General features: G+C 43.5%; 1 protein-coding gene across 1 annotated transcript; it reads left to right on the top strand.

Moving 5' to 3' along the window:
• Positions 1–241: 241 nt before the first annotated feature.
• LOC140260074 (myosin heavy chain, skeletal muscle, adult) lies at positions 242–22,640 on the top strand. The gene is made up of 38 exons (XM_072352048.1): positions 242–448; positions 536–679; positions 775–931; positions 5,507–5,534; positions 5,629–5,743; positions 5,829–5,921; positions 6,391–6,454; positions 6,547–6,645; positions 6,752–6,855; positions 6,936–7,074; positions 7,975–8,093; positions 8,192–8,341; positions 9,027–9,197; positions 9,834–10,140; positions 10,247–10,326; positions 12,859–12,946; positions 13,039–13,156; positions 13,476–13,599; positions 14,232–14,368; positions 14,471–14,726; positions 15,366–15,608; positions 15,816–15,992; positions 16,078–16,223; positions 16,312–16,402; positions 16,488–16,877; positions 17,022–17,148; positions 18,116–18,234; positions 18,652–18,848; positions 19,221–19,404; positions 19,483–19,648; positions 19,813–19,937; positions 20,095–20,403; positions 20,559–20,762; positions 21,040–21,165; positions 21,257–21,427; positions 21,515–21,619; positions 21,759–21,854; positions 22,485–22,640. Exons 1-38 carry the CDS (start codon positions 242–244, stop codon positions 22,638–22,640), a joined length of 5,832 nt encoding a protein of 1,943 aa, XP_072208149.1.
• The last annotated feature ends 212 nt before the right edge of the window (positions 22,641–22,852 follow it).

Genomic DNA, 22,852 nt, shown 5'->3' with positions numbered 1-22,852 from the left:
CTTTCATATTCAGATATGTTAGGAATTATTCCTAATTTCAGGAAAGAATACAGGTATTTCCAACCAAGACGTAGGCTGAAATAAAACTTTTGAGTTGTTTATACCTACTTGCATATTTTAGATTTTGTATGCTTTATACTGTAGATTTTCAATCTTTCACAGAACAGATTATTCACTGACTCAACATATTTTCTTTCCTACAGAGCACTCTTCTGACTGTGCTTCCTGTGTAAGCGCAGCCATGGCTTCTCCAGATGCTGACATGGCCGCCTTTGGGGAGGCTGCTCCCTACCTCCGAAAGTCAGAGAAGGAAAGAATTGAGGCCCAGAACAAGCCTTTTGATGCCAAGTCATCTGTTTTTGTGGTGCATCCCAAAGAATCCTTTGTGAAAGGGACAATCCAAAGCAAAGAATCAGGGAAGGTCACTGTCAAGACTGAAGGTGGAGAGGTGAGAAAAAAACAAAGGTTAAGAACTGAAATTAATTACAACTCTCAACTGTTAGCTGACATTAACAGATCTCTGTTTTCCTGTCAGACTCTGACTGTGAAGGAAGATCAGGTCTTCTCCATGAACCCTCCCAAGTATGATAAAATTGAGGACATGGCCATGATGACCCACCTCCATGAACCCGCTGTGCTGTACAACCTCAAAGAGCGTTATGCAGCCTGGATGATCTACGTAAGTACCAGCAGCTCTTCCTGGGGTAGCGTAGCTGGGGAGGACTGCTGTGCCAGGCTGAGTGGGAGCCAACGTGCTGTGTCCCTTCCTCGCAGACCTACTCGGGCCTCTTCTGTGTCACTGTCAACCCCTACAAGTGGCTGCCGGTGTACAACCCGGAGGTGGTGTTGGCCTACCGAGGCAAAAAGCGCCAGGAGGCTCCTCCACACATCTTCTCCATCTCTGACAACGCTTATCAGTTTATGCTGACTGGTAAGAAAATTGCACTGTCTATAGAAATTTAATATTTTCCTTTTTTGCTTTATCTTATTTATTTATTTATTTATTTAATAAGTCTGCATAGAGATGTAAACCTCAGCATTAACTTTAATGAACTGTTATTTTAATATTTACTAATACTGTGCATGAGATACAGTCCTATCCTAAGTATTTCTTGAAGTCTAATAATAGTATGCAAAAATGAGCACAGAAGAAAGTTACAGTAAGAGTAAATAATAAGGCATATTGGGTCAAATGATACAAATCATAGAATCATAGAATGGCGTGGGTTGGAATGAACCTCATGAATCACCAAGTTCTAACCGCCCTGTCACAGACAGGGTTGCCAGTTGCTAGATCACGTACTAGTCTGCCAAGGGCCCCATCCAACCTGGCCTCAAACACCTTCAGTCAGGGACAAGGCATCCACAGTCTATCTGGGCTGCATGTTCCAGCACCTCACCACAGTCTGAGTAAAATACTTCCCCCTGACATTTATTCTAAATCTTCCTTCCTTTACTTTAAGAACATTCCTCCTCGTCCTATCATTATCTGCCTGTGTATAATGTTTATTTCCCTTATGTTTCTATACTACCTTGAAATATTGGATGGCCACAATGAGGTCTCCCTGTAGCCTTCTCTTTTCCAGACTGAACAAGCCTAGTTCCTTCAGCCTGTCTTCATAGGAGAGGTGCTCCAGCCTTTGGATCATCTTTGTGGCCCTCCTTTGGACACTCTCTGAAAGCTCCATGTCTTTCCTGTGTTAGGGGCCCCAGACATAGACACAGTACTCCAGATGGGTCCTCACAAGGGCAGAGTAGAAGGGGACAGTCTCCTCACTCACGCTTCTGGCTGGCTGTCAGGATTTCCCAGGATTTCATTGGCCTTCCAGGCTACAAGTGCACTGCTGGCTCATGTTAAGTTTTTCATAAGCCAAAACCCTTAAGTCCTTCTCAGCAAGGCTACTTCCAAGGAATTCTCCTCCCAGTTTGTATACATATCTGGGATTATCTCACCCAAATGTTGAACCTTGTACTTTGGTTTGTTGAACTTCATTAGTTTCACAAGGGCTCAGCTTTAGAATTTATCATGGTCCCTCCAGATGTTATCACTTCCTTCTGCTGAATGAGTCACTCCACTTGGTGCATCAACAAATTTGCTTAAGGTTCACATCTTAAGGTGCACTCAAGATGTTCAAGAGTACCAGACTGAAGATGGACCCCTGGGGGATGCCGCTTGTCACTGGCCTTCACCTGGACATAAATAGCCATTGACCACAAGTCTCTGGTATGACTTTCCAACCAATTCCTTATCCACAGAACAGTCCATCCTTCAAATCTCTCTTTCTCCAGTTAAGAAATAAGAATATGGGAGACCATGTTAAAAGCCTTGCAGAAGTCCAAGTGGATGACATCAGTTGCTTGTCCTTCATGTGCCTTAACATGTCTTCCAGGAGGAGCTGTTCCATGATCTTTCTGAGAACAGAGGTGAGGCTCACCAGCCTGTGTAGTTCCCCAGGTAATCCTTCCTTCTTTTCTCAGAAATAGCAGTGATGTTTCCTTTTTCCCAGTCCCTGGGGACTTTGCCTGACAGCCATGACTTTTCAAATATGATGGAGAGCAGCTCAGCAACCACATCAGCCAGCTCCTTTAGGACCCTGGGATGCATGTCATCCAGCCCCAGTCCAAATTCAGTCTCATGAGCTGGTCTCGGACTTGCCTCGCCCTTACAGTGGGGTGTAGTTCCCCACCTAGTGAAGGTTGAGGCTAAGAATTTGTTGAGTACCTCAGTCTTCTCCATATCTGTTGCTGTCAGTTCTCCTTTTTCATTTAGCAGAGGATGTACTCTCTCTTTGGACTGTCCCTTCTGACCTATGTACCCTGCTTGTTGTTGTTAACATCCCTTGCCAAGTTCAATTCCATTTGTACCATAGCTTTCCTGGTCCCATCTCTGCAAGTCTATACAGCATCCCTGTGTTCTTCCCAGGTAACATGCCCTTGCTTCTACTGTCAATACTTGTCCCCAGTTTGACCACCAGATCAGCTCAGTCATGCTGGTTTCCCGGCTCCCAAGCCTGCTTTCTTATTCTGAGGTATGGAGAGCTCTTATGCTCTCAGAAAGGCATCCTTAAAGAGTAGCTAGCTTTGTTCCACTCCTTGGTCTCTAAGGACTTCTTCCCAGGTGATCTCATGCAACAATTCCTTAAACAGCCTGAAGCCTGCTCTCCTGAAGTTTAGAATCCTGACTCCACTCTTTGCCAGGCCATGCTTTGAGCATGCTTTTTGAGATCACAAACTCAACCAGAGCATGAGCACTGAAGCCCAAGCTGCCTCCAGTCTTCACAGAATCACAGGGTTGGAAAAGACCTACACGATCATCCTGTCCAACCATCCATCCATCACCAACAGTTCTCAGTAAACCACGTCCCTCAGCACAGCATCCAAACGTTCCTTGAACACCTCCAGGGTCGGTGACTCCACCAACTCCCTGGGCAGCCCGTTCCACTGCCTTACCACTCTTTCAGAGAAGTACTGTTTTCTAACATCCAGCCTAAATCTTCCCTGGCGCAGCTTACAGCCATTCCCTCTGGTCCTATCACCAGTTACACAAGAGAAGAGTCCGACCCTCAGCTCACTACAGCCTCCCTTCAGGTAGTTATAGAGAGCAATAAGGTCTCCTCTGAGTGTCCTCTTCTCCAGACTGAACGGTCCCAACTCCTTCAGCCACTCTTCATAAGGCCTGTGCTCCAGACCCCTCGCCAGCTTTGTTGCCCTTCTTTGAACATGCTCCAGGGTGATAACTTTGCTATCTTTTGATATCTTTAACGGTCTCTTCTGCACTAGTGAGCACCAAAACCCTATTAATTATTTGGATCTCACTTGCTTGAAATGTTACATAAAATATGTGTGCCCCCGGTGGCGCACGGTGTTAGAACCGCCGCTTGCAACACTGGAGGCCCGGGTTCGAATCCCCCCTGTGGCGCAAGTGGATAATTGCCGCTCTGCTACACTAGAGGGCTCGAATCCCGGGAGTTGGACTCGATGATCTCTAAGGTCCCTTCCAACTCGCACGATACTATGATACTATGATATTAGTAGAGTTCAGATGCTTTAAATTGATCACTTAAAAATATATTGTAGCTTAAGTCCTTGATATTTTATCTTCACAGTCTTATCTTCACATAGATATATAAGTCCTTGGTATTTTATCTTCACATAGATTAGACATGAATTGAAAAAAGAAAATGGTCTGATTTCAGGTGTTACTCTGATATTTACAACTTGTTGAGAAGGGAGTCAGGATCTCAGCAAAGTTTCTTTATCCAGAAACAACAATAGAGGTATTCATTTCAAATTAGTTGTTAACTAATTCTTTTGTAGGACTTTTTTCTTCTCAGACAATAAAGTTTCTTGATAAGAATGGACTAGTGTCCTTGCACTGAAACTGCAGTTTTTCTGAAGAAAATCAAATCTTTGATGTTCATGCATCCACAATAGATTCATAAGTACATAGAAACATAACTAAACATAATAAGGTTGACTTCTAAATAAACTACTTGAATACTGAAGAAAAATAGGAAGATAATTCGTGTTTCTTCTTTTCGATGTGCACATTTTAACACTAGAGCAAGTTCATGAAGAAGTAGTACAGCATTTTCTTTCATATATGCTTTCTTCATACTTCCTTGTCTTAGTTAGTGCCTTTAAAAACAGACTTGCAAAGGCAGAAATAAGCAAAGAATGAACAGAATAAATCTGAAAGATGACCAATATAGGAACTTTCTTCTCCACTTTAGAAATAATTAATCCCTTTGAATTCACCATTAAGAACAAACAAACAAACAAAAAATAAGGAAAAAAGACTGGTTAAACATTTCCCACTTTGATTAAGTCTCTACAATTTTAGAAACCAGGGTTACTGAGGAAAGAAAATCGTGGAAAAAAAAGAAAGGAGTTTAGTAAGAGGGCAATCAGCATCCTTTTGATGCATACATTTATCGTCTATAACCTCCTGACAGACAGAGAGGAAAGCTAATTAATCAGACTTCTATAATGGCATTTTGCTAAAGGGAAGTTGAAAGAAACTGATTACAGATTCTTCCACTATTTGAAGTCTCCCTGATGTATTAGTCTTTAGTTGTACTTTCTGGAACATTCAAAAAATGCATAAGAAATATATGATTAATCTCTGTAGATTCTACATGGAGTTGCTTTACATGAGCATTTCATTCCAGTGTCAATAATAATGAGATCTCTGAGAAACATAATTCTCCAGACTATCCTAAATGAAAAATAATGCAAATACTTCCAGCATGCTTCATGTCATATTTAGACAGATTATAGAAATAGGTCAAGAAGAGATACACAGTTTCACTGCCCCAAGATGGATTTTTTCTCTCTAAGAAAAAATATTGTAGATAAAATCTGTCAACAACAAGTATTTTTCTCACTGAAGCTGCCGGTACGTAAGACTTTCCAAAAATACTGCTTGTATAAATACACACTTGAATAAGTTCAATCTCATTCAAGAACACCACAAACAGTATTTTTATTTCTGCCTCTTTCACAGACCGCGAGAATCAGTCGATCCTGATCACGTAAGTACGCTCCCTGCTCGGGTCCCTGCGGGGCTGCCCTGTGCCAGGGGACATTCTCCCTGACCTCATGCTCTCTGATTCTCTGTTTTGACAGCGGAGAATCCGGTGCAGGGAAGACTGTGAACACGAAACGTGTCATCCAGTACTTTGCAACAATTGCAGCTAGTGGGGAGAAGAAGAAGGAGGAGCAGCCAACAGGCAAAATGCAGGTAAGTTAGAAAAAATAAACAGAACACTTGATCAATATTTGCCCTTGCAACTAAACAATAGTAATGAATAATTATCATCCTGCAGGGAACGCTAGAGGATCAAATCATCAGCGCCAACCCCCTGCTGGAGGCCTTTGGAAATGCCAAGACTGTGAGGAATGACAACTCCTCACGCTTTGTAAGTTGCAGCTTTGGACGAAAATTTCCATAGAATCAGAACATGGTTGAGGTGGGAAGGTATGTTTGGAGGTGATCTGCTCCAACCTCCCTACTCAAGAGAGCGTACCCAGAGCAGGCTGTCCTGCAGCACGTCCTGGCAGCTTTTGAAGGAAGGAAATTCCTCAGACTCTGTGCAGTCTGTGCCAGTGCTCAGCCATCAGCAGAGTACAGATGGAACCTCTTGTGTTCCAAGTGTGTTTGGTTTTTTTCTCCTACTGTTTTGCCCTGTCAGTAGGCAGCACTGGAAAGAGCCTGGCTCTGAACCATCCCTTGAGGCATTTCTAGACATTTCTCTGTTCTAGACTGAACAGAACCAGCTCTCCCAGCCTTTCCCCACAGAAATTGTGTTTCAGGCCTTTATTCTCCCTGTTTTATTTGGGGGCAGTGAAATGCAGCCAGGCTGAAATTATTCTTTTTCCCCTCTACAGGGTAAATTCATCAGAATCCACTTTGGGGCCACAGGCAAACTGGCTTCTGCTGACATTGAAACTTGTAAGAGATGCTCCTGTCTTGCTCACCTTTCTTCTCAAATTCTCACCTCCATGTCCTGTCTTGTGCCTGACTCTTTCTTCCTTCCTTGTCAGATCTGCTGGAGAAGTCCAGGGTCACTTTCCAGCTTCCAGCAGAGAGAAGCTACCACATTTTTTATCAGATCATGTCCAACAAGAAACCAGAGCTAATAGGTAGGAAGGATCATTATGTCTGTTTGGAAATGATCACCAAGCAACTGTTTCCTCTACTGCCCTTCTGAAAATGTAAGCCTGTGTCCTTTCCTATCCCTGCTTTCAGACATGCTCCTTATTACCACCAACCCATATGATTTCCACTATGTGAGTCAAGGCGAGATTACTGTTCCCAGCATTGATGACCAAGAGGAGCTTATGGCTACAGATGTGAGTAACACATAAAACAGATAATTTAATGGACAGGAGCTCTAGTACAAATGTATTTATTTTACTGAGTCTGTTCCCAGAGTGCCATTGACATCCTGGGCTTCAGTGCTGATGAAAAGACTGCCATCTACAAGCTGACAGGGGCTGTCATGCACTATGGGAATTTGAAGTTCAAGCAGAAGCAACGAGAGGAGCAGGCAGAGCCAGATGGCACAGAAGGTATTGGCCAGTTCTGCTAGTAAAACTGATGAAAAGATTCTTTGTTCATTGTCTGTTTAATTGCATCCCTGATCTCAAGAAATGCCAGTCTTTTATCCAGTGGATACTTCTCAGAAACACGCAGCCTGAAATTAGGAACTTTAACAATGAGTTGCTCTCAGAAAAACCTTCAAGCACTATAGCTGGTTTGCTGTTTGCTTGTTTGTTTGTTTGTTTGTTTTTACCAAAATATGTCCTACATTTCTTGCTATGCAGAAGTTCTGTTTCCACGGAACAAGAGTGGGCTACAATCATGCCTGATATGATATCAGAGAGTTTAGGAGTGGTTGTGGGAGCTTCCACACTCAAGCTTTCCCTATTCATGCAGTGCCTGTTCTTGCTTTTAAAACAAACGAGCATTAGCTTCTTCAGTCTTCACTCCTTCCCAGAACTTATCACAGAATCATAAAGGTTGGAAGGGACTTCTGGAAATCATCTATTCCAACTATATGCTAAAGCATGTTCCCCATGTTAGGTTACACAGGAAAGATTCTAGGAGGGTTTTGAATATCTCCAGGAAAGGAGACTCCACCACATCTCTGGGCAGTCTCTTCCAGTGCTCTGTAACCCTCAAAGTAAAGGTGTTTATTTTCATGTAAATATGGAACTTCCTATGTTCCAATTTTGTCTGTTTCCTCTTGTTCTATTGCTGGGCACCACTGCTTGACTCCTACTCGGTACATATTTATAAGCATTGATAAAATCCCCTCCTAGTCTTCTCTTCTCAAGGCTGAACCAGTCAGAGCAGACAGATACCTCCCCATTTCTAAAAAATGAAGAGATGATTTACTCGTGCAGACCAAATTCTAGCCACTGTCCAATGACACATGCTCTCCTCTCTCTTGCTTTCTCCCTTTCTAGTGGCTGATAAGGCTGCCTACCTCATGGGCCTGAACTCAGCTGAATTGCTTAAAGCCTTGTGTTATCCTCGAGTGAAGGTCGGGAATGAATTCGTGACCAAAGGTCAAACTGTATCACAGGTATAATCTTAAGTATGAAACTACATGACCTGAAGAATATTGTGGATATTCTTCTTCTGCAGTAGAAGGTAACCCCAGTCCTTTCATCTCTGTTCTAGGTGCACAATTCAGTTGGTGCTCTGGCAAAAGCTGTCTTTGAGAAGATGTTCCTGTGGATGGTTATTCGCATCAACCAGCAGCTGGATACCAAGCAGCCCCGGCAGTACTTCATTGGTGTCCTGGACATCGCTGGCTTTGAGATCTTTGATGTAAGGAACAAACACTTGGCATCATAGTATTGAGAGGGGCAGAAAGATCTTGAGAACTCAGAAGCACATTTCTTTTTAAGAAGATTCTGAAGTGTATGCTCCTCATTTGCGGCTTTTTAGATAACCATTTCTATTCTCTGCCACAGTAGATTGCTTAAATTACTTTATTTGCATACACTTTGACTAATATTGTCAACAGGTATTAGAAAAACACTGTTTTGACAGACAAATTTAGACAGCCTTGACTGGGAAAAGATCTTAGACTTTTCAGAGACAGGTCTATGATTAGAGCTCACACAGATGTGGACCAGGGGTGTGAACAATCTTTGAAGAGCCAAGGAAAGAGAAATGCTGTGGGAAAACATAGAGCATCTTTCCCGTGTTGTGAATGCAGTGGTGATACTAGGACTTCTGTGTCAAAACAAAGATAACTCTAGGTTCTTGATTTGAGGGCAGAGAAATTCTGGTGTAGGATACTGAGGAAGCTTCCATTTCCCAGAAGCCCTGCAAGGACACTAAATTTTTTTACAGTAGGAATCTTTCTAAGGAATGAGATGTCATTAAGTATTGCTAGGTTTGGTGGTTCAGTTGGGGAACTTCAAACAGAATCAGAAGAATACTAACACAACCCTGTGGTCATTGCTGCCTCTTTGAGAACATCTGCACCTTTCTTTGCTTTAAACAGTTCAACAGCTTTGAGCAGCTGTGCATCAACTTCACCAATGAGAAACTGCAACAGTTCTTCAACCACCACATGTTTGTGCTGGAGCAAGAGGAGTACAAGAAGGAAGGCATTGAGTGGGAGTTCATTGACTTTGGGATGGACTTGGCTGCCTGCATTGAGCTCATTGAGAAGGTACTTTTTCCATTTAAGTGTATGATGCATTCTGGAATTTTGAGTTGTTTCTCAGTCAGAATCAGCTGAACTTGCAGCTGGACAGACAGACTCATAGAAACAAAGCATTTTGCACTGGAATTAATGTTTTACTCTGGTGCTGAGGAATTAGTATGGATAAATGCAAATCCGTGTCACCAATCTTGCATCACTGTGTCTTAAAGCATGGAAAAGGTAGCCTAGATTCCTATCAGAACAATTCTTTAAAACATAACTAGAGTCAGTTTACTTTTTCCTCTGAAGATCTGAATCAAAACTCCACACACACTGTTTGGGAAATAAATATGGCATGGCTTGATTTTCCAAGACAGTGTGCATCTTGTAGCTATTTTCCCAGCTGTATTTCTGTCTGCCACTTCTCCTCATTCTACTGCCAATTTTAACCTGAAGTGGTGAGACATTCTTACCAGTTTAGTGAAGGCAGGCTGCTGAAATGTAAGGGAAGGAAAAAAATCTCACTGTCAGAGAACTCCTGACAAACTTATCCTCTTATCCAGGCAGGGGTGCTACCAACAATACACAGGTACCTCTGAATCTCATAGCAAATGCTTCATACTTAGGTGATCTTTCTCTGTTACTTCCTGTGCTATCCTTCAGCCCATGGGCATCTTCTCCATCCTGGAAGAGGAGTGCATGTTCCCCAAGGCAACTGACACCTCTTTCAAGAACAAGCTCTATGACCAGCATCTGGGCAAGTCCAACAACTTCCAGAAGCCTAAACCTGGCAAAGGCAAGGCTGAGGCCCACTTTTCCCTGGTGCACTACGCTGGCACTGTAGATTACAACATCTCTGGCTGGCTTGAGAAGAACAAGGACCCCCTGAATGAAACTGTCATTGGGTTGTATCAGAAATCATCCCTGAAGACACTGGCCTTACTGTTTTCCAGCTATGGTGGAGAAGCTGGTAAGTTTTCCAGAATCCAATTTTTCATATGCTCATACAGAATTTAAAGGCAATGCTAAAGATTTCTGATCTTTTTATTTTTATTTTTATTTTTTTCAATTTTCAGAGAGTGGTGGTGGTGGTGGTGGAAAGAAGGGTGGTAAGAAGAAGGGCTCTTCTTTCCAGACAGTCTCAGCTCTTTTCCGTGTAAGTACCAAACTTCCTTTTTTTCAAAGAAGGACAGCAAACTCATTCTGGATCTCAAATGTGTGTTTCAGTTTTATACATTAATCTTATCATCCTTGCTAAATCAGAAAGAGGCCCTAGAAATACTATGAAAGCTGTACCTCAATGTGTGTCTGGGCTTTTTATTGCAGGAGATAGAATGATATGGTTCATAATCCTGAAACAATCTAGACAATTGCCTTATTCCTTTTTCTCTAATTAGGTATTGATATTGCATGCTTGGCCAATTTATTGCAACTGTCTCCTTCAGTTTTGCTCTTATTTTTTCTGGATACAATAGAAATGACTAAAGGGTGAAGTTCACCTACTAAGATTGAGAATGAATAATCACAGAATCATAGGAACACCATAGTTGGAAAAGACCTCCAAGATCATCCAGTCCAACTATCCTTCTACCACCAATATTTCCCCATTAAACCATGTCCCTTAGTATACCATCTAAAAGTTTCTTGAACACCTCCAGGGACAGTGACTCCAATTCCAGTGCCTGACCACTGTTTTGGGGAAGAAATTTTATCTGATGTCCAACCTGAACCTCCCCTGGTGTAACTGGAGGCCATTCCATCTTGTCCACTCAACAGTTACACATAAGAAGAGACAGACCCACACCTCAGCACAGCCTCCCTTCTGATAGTTGTAGAGAGTGATAAGATCTCCCCTGAGCCTCTTCTCCAGAGTAAACAATCCCAGCTCCCTGGTCCTCTCTGCGTAAGACTTGTGCTCCAGACTCCTTGCAGCTTCATTGCCCTTCTCTGGACACACTGCAGAGATTTTCTTTCTTGTAGTGAGGGGTCCAAAACTGAAAACAGTATTCAAGGTGCAGCCTCACCAGTGATGAGTACAGGGAAGATCATCTCCTTCTCTGGCTACACTATTTCTGATACAAGCCAGGATGCCATTGGCTTTCTTGGCCACCAGGGCATGCTGCTGCCACGTGTTCAGTTGAACACTGGCCAACACCCTCAGGTCTTTTTCCTCTACACAGTTTCCCAGCCACTCTGTTCCAAGTCTGTAGCGTTGCCTGGGTTTGCTGGGGCCAATGTGCAGGACCCAGCACTAGGTCTTGTTGAACTTCATCCTACTGGCCTCTGCCCAGAAATCCAGCCTGTCCAAGATCCCTCTGTAGGGTCTTCCTACCCCCAAGCAGGTTGACACTTTCTCCTGCCTTGGTGTCATCTGCAAACTCACTGAAGATGCACTCAGTCTCCTTGTCCAGAACATCAATAAAGATACTGAAGAGGATGAGTGAGACACCACTCGTGATTGGTCACCAGCTAGATTTAACTCTATTCACCACCACTCTCTGGGCCCAGCCCTCCAGCCACTTCTTCACCCAGAAAAGAGTGCACCTGTCCAGGCCATGGGCTGCCAGCTTTTGCAGAAAACTGTAAGAGACAGTACCAAAGATTTAGATGAAGTCTAGGAAGACTACATCAACAGTCCCTCATCCATCAGACTGGTCACCTAGTCATGGAAAGATCAATTTGGTCAAGCAGTACCTGCCTTTCATGATACCATACTGGCTGGGGCTGATCCCCTGGTTGTCCTGGACATCTTGTGATCTCACTCAAGATTATCTATCTATGTCTGAGTGAATAGGCCAAACGTCCTCAGTATCAGTGAAGGCATCAGGTAATTTTCCCACACCTGTTTTAATATCAGTGACAATTTTCAATACTGAAACAACATAGAATAAAAGATAACAGATCTAGCATTAAAAAAAAAATAAAAATCTTAAGATTATAAGATTCTGTGAAAATGTTTCAATTTTAATGGAAATACTGAATTTTAAATTGATGTCAAGTCAATGCATTTTGTGATCAGTAATGTTTTCAGTTTTGCTGAAGTTAAGATATTTAGGGATATTGAACTACTGATAGCACAACTCATTTATTTGGGTCCTACAAAGGTTCCTTCCAAATTAAAAAAAAACTGTTTAGCTCTGAGTGGTGTCCTTAAGGAGTCTGGATCAGGACTGGTACTGTTTAGTATCTTTACTAATAATATAGATAATGGGATTGAGTGCACTCTTAGCAAGCCTGCAGATGACATCAAACTGACTGGTACAACTGACACAGTAGAAAGAAGGTATATGATACAAAGGGACCTGGACAGGTAACATAAGTGGTGCCAAGTGAACCTCATGAAATTCACCAAGTTCAAGGTCCCATGCCTGTGTCAAGATAATCCTGAGCATGAATACAGGTAGGGTGATGAGTGGATTGAGAGCAGCACTGCAGAGGAGGATTTGAGGTTAGAGGTGGATGAAAAATTGTGCAGGAGCCAGGAGATTAAGAAAAAATAATACAAAGCATTACTCAAGGGAGGAATTTCAAAATCAACAAAGCCGGCTGTGTGCAGTTTCTGAGTTTCCCTCTAGGAGTTCTGCAATATGTTGTAGGGAAGATAACTCTGTATCCAGAAACATTAAGTTTGATAAATCCACTATTAAGTGGATAACAATTAATAGTAATTCATCTCATACATCCACAGGAGAATTTAAACAAGTTGATGGCTAACCTGAGAAGCACTCACCCCCATTTTGTACGCTGCATCATCCCAAATGAAACAAAAACACCTGGTAAGGAGCTACAGTTGGTAAAATTTGAACTGCAGAAGATCTTTCCCTGAGTGTCAAACAGTGGGGTAATCACTAATTGAGGTGTTTGTTAGGTGCCATGGAACATGAGCTGGTGCTGCACCAGCTGCGATGCAATGGTGTGCTAGAAGGCATCCGGATTTGCAGAAAAGGATTCCCCAGCAGAGTCCTATATGCTGATTTCAAACAGAGGTAAGAATGGTGTCACTTGCTGTCCATTCAGACCAAAGCAAATAGCCTGGATATTGTAATGCACGTGAAACATACACTTCTCATTGGTACTAAGCAGCAATATTTAAACGTTTCTCTATCAGATCATGATATGACATTGCTGAGGATTAGGATTATTTTGGATTCTGAGCTAACAGTAAAAATATTCTCTGTATCCCATTTACAAAGGTTGAATTGGCTTCAGGCATTAGACTAATTCAATGAGGCAGTCTGAGATGGGTTCACCTGTACTGGTGGTTTCAGTAACGGGTATTTCTTCATATTTTGTTTTCTTCTACAGATACAGAGTGCTTAATGCGAGTGCTATCCCAGAAGGACAATTCATGGACAGCAAGAAGGCTTCTGAGAAGCTCCTCGGGTCCATTGATGTGGATCACACCCAGTATAGATTTGGTCACACCAAGGTATGAACAAGTCCTGTATTCAAAGAGGGAGCAGTAAGGGCTGTTTGCTTCCTGAGGGTCAGGGAGTGTAGTGCAGTGTAGTAACACAGCTGGCAGCTCAGGTGCTTCAGCCAAAAAAGATCCAAGAACACGGTATTTTGGCAAGGCAAGTGAAAAAGACCAAATAAAGACAGATTCAACTAAGAATCCTAAGGATGTTTGTGTCATGTTTGGGTCACAAGAAAGAAAGGTGTGAGGTGAAGCTAGAAAGTCTTGTTTTAAATATTGGTTGTGGATAGGTCTAGGTAAGATACCAAGGCTCAGGCACTACTCAGTAATTTCCTTATCAGTGAAACAGGTCTAACATTTAGTCAGGAAGAAGAGTTTACTGTGGTCCATGACCAGGCAGAGGCATGGTTGAGGCAGCAGCTGAGTGGGAAAACAAAATTGCAACAAGGTGATTCAGGCAGGGACTGAAGGTCTAGGGTTGAGCTATCAAGACGTTCCTAGGCACAGTGGAAAAATGATATGGGAAGCAAGCCAAGGTGAGGCTGGTCATGATCATTAATGTCTCATTCTGAAAGCTGAAAGCCTGTTGTGTCTCTTTTCTGGCTTACCTGACAGTTCTGTGCTGCAACATTTTATTTTTCAAGGTGTTTTTCAAAGCTGGCCTGCTGGGACTCCTGGAGGAAATGAGAGATGATAAGCTGGCTGAAATCATCACTCGCACACAAGCCAGATGCAGGGGCTTCCTGATGAGAGTGGAGTACCGCAGAATGGTGGAAAGGAGGTAAATATTATGCATATTTAATGTATTCTCACAATGCTTGGTTAATTAAGTTTAAATTTTTCACACTCAAGGTATGTAATAACTATTTGAATTGTGTTTCAGGGAGTCCATTTTCTGCATCCAATACAATGTTCGTTCATTCATGAACGTCAAGCACTGGCCCTGGATGAAGCTGTTCTTCAAAATCAAACCGCTGCTGAAGAGCGCAGAGTCTGAGAAGGAGATGGCCAACATGAAGGAAGAGTTTGAGAAGACCAAGGAAGAGCTTGCAAAGTCTGAGGCAAAGAGGAAGGAGCTGGAGGAGAAAATGGTTGTCCTATTGCAGGAGAAAAATGACCTGCAGCTCCAAGTGCAGGCTGTGAGTATGATTGCTTATTTGTTCCTTGGAAAAAATGTTGCACAGGCAGACTCCAAGCAGAGAATTATAGGAAGATAACTAATTTACAGTAGGAAAAGAGGTCACGCACTCAGTTACAGAATGATGAATAAATGGACAGAGGCTGAGGTGTCCTCTAGCAGCCAGTGAAGAAACCTGGCAATGCCAAATCAGACTTGATGGCCTATCTGTCCTAAGGAGAGAGAGTCATAGCACTAATAAATTGAAAAAAGCAGCAGACAGATCTTTCTGAACTGGATAGGAAGCATCTCCATCAGTTGAGCCTTCAAATCAGGCTTCTAATGCTCTTATGCAATAGAGTAAAAGCAACCATGAGAAGGACCCATTTTTCCTAATCATGAGTGCACCATAATGTTTAGATTACTATATATTTGACATTCAGCTATCAATCAGGAGTCAGTTTCTTCATTCCAAAAAACCTGCCAACTTCTCTAGTTCATTATTCCCACAAATGGAAAGGCCTAATTCCCAAAACATTATAAAAATTAAAAAAACAAACAAACAAAAAAATGGAAGAAATTGAATATTGTGTCTGTAAGAAAAAAGACAACAAAACAGAACTTCAAAACATAAAAAAACCAAATCTGTGTCTCCTCATAGGAAGCAGATAGCTTGGCTGACGCTGAGGAGAGATGTGACCAGCTCATCAAAACCAAAATCCAGCTGGAAGCTAAAATTAAGGAGGTGACAGAACGGGCTGAGGATGAAGAGGAAATTAATGCTGAGCTGACAGCCAAGAAGAGGAAATTGGAAGATGAATGTTCAGAGCTGAAGAAAGATATAGATGACCTGGAGTTAACGTTGGCCAAAGTTGAGAAGGAAAAGCATGCCACTGAAAACAAGGTGAGAAGTCACATAATGTGTGAAGCTACTATCATAGTAGAAGTGTCTAATACAGCAGAACATGTTGGCTCTGGAAAAATTGTGCAGGGTCTCATCTAAACAGCAAAAGATGAAATAAACCTCATTGCAAAGCATTACAAAATGCAACGGTCACTGAAACAGCAGGCAAGTTTTGGGCCATGTTTTTATGTTTCCTCCAATTCATAGGTGAAAAACCTCACAGAGGAGATGGCAGTCCTAGATGAAACAATTGCCAAGCTGACAAAAGAGAAGAAAGCCCTCCAAGAGGCCCATCAGCAGACACTGGATGACCTGCAAGTAGAGGAAGACAAAGTCAATACCCTGACCAAAGCTAAAACCAAGCTGGAGCAGCAAGTGGATGATGTAAGAACAAAAGCATATGGCTATCAGAGGACAGCTGTGGAGATAAACATGGCTGGCAGAGCACTGATAGTCATATTCTATTTAGCTGGAAGGGTCCCTGGAGCAAGAGAAGAAGCTGCGCATGGACCTCGAGAGAGCTAAGAGGAAACTTGAAGGAGACCTGAAGCTATCCCATGACACCATAATGGATTTGGAAAATGACAAACAGCAGCTGGATGAGAAACTGAAGAAGTAAGTGTGCTTACGTGACGCTTGAGTGCTGTGCAGGTGCACTTGGGAGTTTTGTTCAGGCACTAACACCATTTATCTTGTTTCAAAGGAAAGACTTTGAAATCAGTCAGGTCCAGAGCAAAATTGAGGATGAGCAAGCACTGGGCATGCAGTTACAGAAGAAGATCAAGGAGCTGCAGGCAAGTCTCTGGTCCTTCCCTTTTCCCTTCAGAAAACATCTGAAGGAGAAGAACATGGGTGTGAAGGATTCCTGATGTTTTCCAGGCCCGCATTGAGGAACTGGAGGAGGAAATTGAGGCAGAACGAACTTCTCGGGCAAAAGCAGAGAAGCACCGGGCTGACCTCTCCAGGGAGCTGGAGGAGATCAGTGAGCGCCTGGAGGAAGCAGGAGGGGCTACAGCAGCTCAGATTGAGATGAACAAGAAGCGTGAGGCAGAATTTCAGAAGATGCGCCGTGACCTCGAAGAGGCCACGCTGCAGCACGAAGCCACGGCTGCCGCCCTGCGGAAGAAGCATGCGGACAGCACAGCAGAGCTTGGGGAGCAGATCGACAACCTGCAACGAGTCAAGCAGAAGCTGGAGAAGGAGAAGAGTGAGCTGAAGATGGAGATTGATGACTTGGCCAGCAACATGGAGTCTGTCTCCAAAGCCAAGGTAAAGAAAGGCGATAGAATGTGTTCATAGACAAAAGGCATGGTGCTTAGGCTATATCTACAAGTCACACTCATATAAGAATTCTCCAGTAAAAGGCAGAGTCCAGACTTTCATTTCCTTTCCTTCCTTGCCTTCGATACCTAGGCAAATCTGGAGAAGATGTGCCGCACTCTGGAGGACCAGCTGAGTGAGATTAAAACCAAGGAGGAGCAGAATCAGCGCATGATCAATGACCTCAATACCCAAAGAGCCCGTCTCCAGACAGAAACAGGTGACACATCCTAATTCCTGATGCCCAATGAGAGAACCTCTAAATTGGAATGATGTTTTACAGAGCAAAGGGAGAATTTAACTAACATCTCATTTCTATTCTGGATTACATGGCTTTACAGTATTCCCAAGTGCCTGTTATTGTAGATATTTTAAACATTTGTATCATCTGTCTTTATGAGCTCAGATTGTCAACAATGGCAGTGTCCACCTGGACCACATCAGTAGTGGTCAGCAGGACCAGGGAAGGGATTAGTCATCTGGGAATAATTCTTTAGCCAGAAAGTGGTGAGGCACTGTAGCAGATTGTTCATAGAAACTGTATGTCCCACATGTAGAAGAGTTTAAGGCTAGGTTGGATGGAATGTTGAGCATCTTTTCTCATGGAAGGCATCCTAGCCCAGGGTTGGGGGATTGGAAGTAGATTGATTTTTGCCTTCCAACTGAAACTATTCTTTGACTCTATGATTGCATGACTTTATGATAGTCCCCCTCTACTCATCACTGGTGGAGTCAATTTGGACCTCTCACTACACAAAAATTCTAGAGCTGCTGGAACAGCAGTGCTGATGATGCCACTATGAGGGAACTGAGGTTGCTTTGAGGAAACTTCATCATGCTCTACATTTTCCTAAAAGCTGGTTTCCATGTTTGTCTTAGTTGTCTAGGGATAGGGAATAGTCTCCATTTGTACCAGGGGGGGTTCAGATTAGATGTTGGGAAGAATTTTTTCATGGAAAGAGTGATTAGGCATTGCAAATCGCTGCCCAGAGAAGTATTAGAATCATTGGAAGCATTTAAAACTGTGAATGAGGTGCTTAAGGACATGATTAAGTGATGGACTTCATAATGTCACACAATGATGAGAGTTAATGATTCTATGGGTCTTTTTGAGACCAAATCATTATATGATCTGTTATTCTACTGTTAGTATAACACTTTTTTTTTTTTCCCCTTTCATTTGCCAGGTGAATATTCTCGCCAGGCAGAGGAAAAAGATGCTTTGATTTCTCAGCTCTCTAGGGGCAAACAGGGATTTACCCAACAGATTGAGGAACTGAAGAGACATCTAGAGGAAGAAATAAAGGTCTGGAAATACCTTCTTTCTTCAGGCCACATTACCATGACATGCATGTATAGAATCCTATATAAAACAAGAGAGGTTAAATGTTCCCCAGACACATGCAGTACAGTACAGGGGGCAGAATTTATACTTGAGGGGGAAGGAATCATAGTGAATTTGATGCTAGAGAAAGTCACCCTTTGAGGAGATTCTGATACTCTGTAAGACAAGATCTGCACTCATTTCTGGAAAATGTTTACAGAACCATCACAGTACTGACCCCAGGCCAATTTTCATTAACATATCTTGATCCTCTTGCACACATTTTTGAGGGATTCATTGTCTCTCAGCCTTATGTTTGTTTCATCAGGGTTTACCCATCCTTTCCCCATCAATATGTATCTTAAGATATTCAGATTACCAATCCCAATGTCCTCACAGGCCAAGAATGCCCTGGCCCATGCGTTACAATCTTCTCGCCATGACTGTGAGTTGCTCCGGGAACAATATGAAGAGGAGCAGGAAGCCAAGGGTGAGCTGCAGCGTGCCCTGTCCAAGGCCAACAGCGAAGTGGCCCAGTGGAGAACCAAATATGAGACAGATGCTATTCAGCGCACAGAGGAGCTGGAGGAGGCCAAGTATGTGGGGAATTAGGATGTGAAATAGCTGGAGAGGTTACCAAGGGAAATTAGAAGTCTCTGATAATCAATTAAGATAGGGAGTAACATAATCTCTTTGAGGTAGAAGAGAGAGGAAAAGCATGCTGTGAAAAAGTGCAAACTGGAAGACATACACATGCACTTTAGGATTAGAAAAGCTAACAAAGGGTGAATACTCAGAAGGTGTTAGGATGAAGTCTAGACAAACCCTTTGGACTGCATGCAACCAAGGTGCAACCACTGAACAGATGGAGGGTCAAAATCCCCAAAGTGATCAGGTACCCACTTACGAATGTAAAACACCTGCTCCCTCTTCATCTCTAATCTGCAGCTGTGTTTGCCTCCTCCCAGGAAGAAGCTGGCCCAGCGCCTGCAGGATGCTGAGGAACATGTTGAAGCTGTGAATGCCAAATGCGCTTCCCTGGAAAAGACAAAGCAGAGGCTGCAAAATGAGGTGGAGGACCTGATGATTGATGTGGAGCGATCAAATGCTGCCTGCGCAGCTCTGGACAAGAAGCAGAAGAACTTTGACAAGGTATTCTGGGCTCCAGCCCTGTGATTCCTGAGCAGAAGGTGGTTGCCACATCCATACTCACGCTCTGCTGCTCCTCAGATCCTGGCGGAGTGGAAGCAGAAGTACGAGGAAACGCAGGCTGAGCTGGAGGCCTCCCAGAAGGAGTCTCGGTCCCTCAGCACAGAGCTGTTTAAGATGAAGAATGCCTATGAGGAGTCCCTGGACCACCTGGAAACGCTGAAACGCGAGAACAAGAACTTGCAGCGTAAGTCGCTCAGCCTTTGTTGCTGGCAGGGCTTTCTCAGAAGCTTTCCTGCTCATCTCTCCACCTGGGTCTGTGATGGGAGGGGTCCTGTTTATGCTGGTGTCGCAGGGCCTTTCCCTTTATGCTCTGTATCTGACCACGTGATTATTCCTTTTGCTCTACAGAGGAGATTGCTGACCTCACGGAGCAGATTGCAGAGGGAGGAAAGGCGGTTCATGAGCTGGAGAAAGTCAAGAAGCAGATTGAGCAGGAGAAGTCTGAACTTCAAGCCTCCCTGGAGGAAGCTGAGGTACATAGTGATAAAAAATTGTTTCCTGTCTTATGGAATGGAAACAGTAATCTGTAGATACTGTGGAAAATATGGACTATTTCCTGAAGGATTGCATATGAGATTCTTTAGAGAGGAAGCTTTACTTCTATTGACTGTTTCTTTTTGACTTGTCCAGGCCTCCCTGGAACATGAAGAGGGGAAGATTTTGCGCCTCCAACTGGAGCTCAATCAGATCAAGTCTGAGATTGACAGGAAGATAGCAGAGAAAGATGAGGAAATTGACCAGCTGAAGAGAAACCACCTCAGAATTGTGGAGTCCATGCAGAGCACCCTGGATACTGAGATCAGGAGCAGGAATGAAGCCCTGAGACTGAAGAAGAAGATGGAGGGAGATCTGAATGAAATGGAGATCCAGCTGAGCCATGCCAACCGCCTGGCTGCAGAGGCACAAAAGAACCTGAGAAACACACAAGGAGTACTCAAAGTATGAAGTTAAATAAGTGCACATAGGCATATAGCATCCCTCCTTTTACATAGAGTCATCATTACAATTGTAATTCATTAATAGAGCAGGAAATGTCACTATCCATTGGGCTCCAGTGCTCTGCCACCATGTAATCTTCTTTTCCTTTTTTACAGGATACCCAGATACACTTGGATGATGCTCTCAGGACGGAGGAGGACCTTAAGGAGCAGGTGGCCATGGTGGAGCGCAGAGCAAACCTGCTGCAGGCTGAGATTGAGGAGCTGCGGGCAGCACTGGAGCAGACGGAGCGCTCAAGGAAAGTGGCTGAGCAGGAGCTTCTGGACGCAAGTGAGCGTGTGCAGCTCCTCCATACCCAGGTCAGATTATTTTCAGGGAACTAATCCTATCAGCATGAAGTAGTGGAGAATGAGATTGCTATGTGTTCTACTTATTGCTGTGCACCTCACTGTGTAAACACTTGAAGAGCAACAACATGACATGTTTAATCCATCTATCCATTCCTTTCTGGTTTGCCACCATGGCTCTAAGTGGACCCTTGCATTATGAACTTTAACAAACAGTACTCTCCCTCTTCATTCTTGATGCAGGGGTATCAGGCCTAGCAGTAAAAATCCTAACAATCTTGTTATGCAGAACACTAGCTTGATCAACACCAAGAAGAAGTTGGAAACAGACATTGTACAAATTCAGAGTGAAATGGAGGACACCATCCAAGAAGCCCGCAATGCTGAAGAGAAGGCCAAGAAGGCCATCACTGATGTGAGTCGGGGCTCTTTCTCTGCTGATGGCTGTTGCATTCCCCCAGAAAGGTTTCTGACTCCAACCTGGCTTTGCTGCTTTGCCTCTCCAGGCAGCCATGATGGCAGAAGAGCTGAAGAAGGAGCAGGACACCAGTGCCCACTTGGAGAGGATGAAGAAGAACCTGGACCAGACGGTGAAGGACCTGCAACACCGTCTGGATGAGGCAGAGCAGCTGGCCCTGAAGGGAGGCAAGAAGCAAATCCAGAAGCTGGAGGCCAGGGTGTGTAGGACTGGTAATTTATACAAGAGTGTGCAATCCCAGGTCAGAGAGAGCAGGGAAGCTCCAATGATGGATTTCTCATTGCAGGTGCGGGAGCTGGAAGGAGAGGTTGATTCTGAGCAGAAGCGCAGCGCTGAAGCCGTGAAGGGTGTGCGCAAGTACGAGAGGAGGGTGAAGGAGCTGACCTACCAGGTAAGGCAGGAAGCCTCCTTGAGTTGACGCTCCTTACACCCAGCATGTCAATATGGTTGTGTACCATCCCTATGGTATGCTGTTGTCCTCACTTGCTGGGAAACAATTCTCTCTCTTTCCTGCTTATCATCTGCTTTAGTGTGAGGAAGACCGGAAGAATATTCTCAGGCTACAGGATCTGGTGGACAAACTGCAGATGAAGGTGAAATCCTACAAGAGACAAGCTGAGGAGGCTGTAAGTATAACTTGAAGAACGGGTGAGAGTAATTTTCCTTCAAGGTAGCATGATCATAGAGATGAGAATGAAAACCAGAAAAGGGCCCGAAAGAATCTCTCAAGATGCAACTCATCTTGGCAACAATGTTCATTGTCATGTCAGGAGAACTTGACTTCTTTGGGGGCATACTGCAGTCAGGGAATGATTGAGGGATGTTCTGTGGCCTGTTTATGCAGGAAATCAAACTAAAATTGCCAACATCCATTAACTAAGAGGTTTCTGACTCTGACAGTAATCAACATCACAGGGGTTTCATGAGTTTCTGAATCTAACAAATGAAATAAAAGTCAGGCACTAAGGAGGAGGAGAATAAGTACAATAAATGGTAAGTCCATGTGACAAAATACCTCCTTGTCATGTTTTGGGCTCCTCAAGAGTGACAAATTTCTGGTGCTGTTTGTTAAGGTGGGTTCTCAAATATGGGAGGATGAGCAAGTCTTTGTGAGTCTTATGTTTAAGCACTGTTAGGCAGGAGACAGGAGGTCTGTGTTTTCCTCTGAGGAGCTACCACAGCCCCTCAAGGCTTGGACACAGGAGGACTGAAATCCCTACCACAGTCCTCACCATCAACTCCTTGTCCTTGTACAGGAGGAGCTGTCCAATGTCAACCTCTCCAAATTCCGCAAGATCCAGCACGAGCTGGAGGAAGCCGAGGAGCGGGCTGACATTGCAGAGTCACAGGTCAACAAGCTTCGAGTGAAGAGTCGGGAGATTCATGGCAAGAAAATGGAAGAGGAAGAGTGAGAATGTCATGAGACAGCAAAGTGGCATAAGGAATTCACAAAATGTGAACTCTCTGTCACTTTCTTCCATTATATATATATTTAACTCCCTCCATACATGGCAAATAAAAATATTACTTCACAGACACATCATGAGCATTAGTTTTCATCTCTGTCTCTTATAACTGGTTACTGTGTCTATTATCTTTTGCTTTTGGGCCCAGCTTTGGCTTA

Source organism: Excalfactoria chinensis, chromosome 17 (assembly GCF_039878825.1).
Source record: "Excalfactoria chinensis isolate bCotChi1 chromosome 17, bCotChi1.hap2, whole genome shotgun sequence".
Taxonomy (NCBI): Eukaryota; Metazoa; Chordata; class Aves; order Galliformes; family Phasianidae; genus Excalfactoria; species Excalfactoria chinensis.
This window is presented reverse-complemented; position numbering and strand designations above follow the sequence as displayed.

Bases quoted from the DNA above. Each gene is read 5' to 3' on its own strand.
- LOC140260074 (XM_072352048.1), top strand. From the start codon at position 242: ATGGCTTCTCCAGATGCTGACATGGCCGCCTTTGGGGAGGCTGCTCCC. The intron at 449-535 runs GTGAGAAAAAAA...TTTTCCTGTCAG, and splicing joins TCAAGACTGAAGGTGGAGAG to ACTCTGACTGTGAAGGAAGA. The intron at 5,535-5,628 runs GTAAGTACGCTC...CTGTTTTGACAG, and splicing joins AATCAGTCGATCCTGATCAC to CGGAGAATCCGGTGCAGGGA.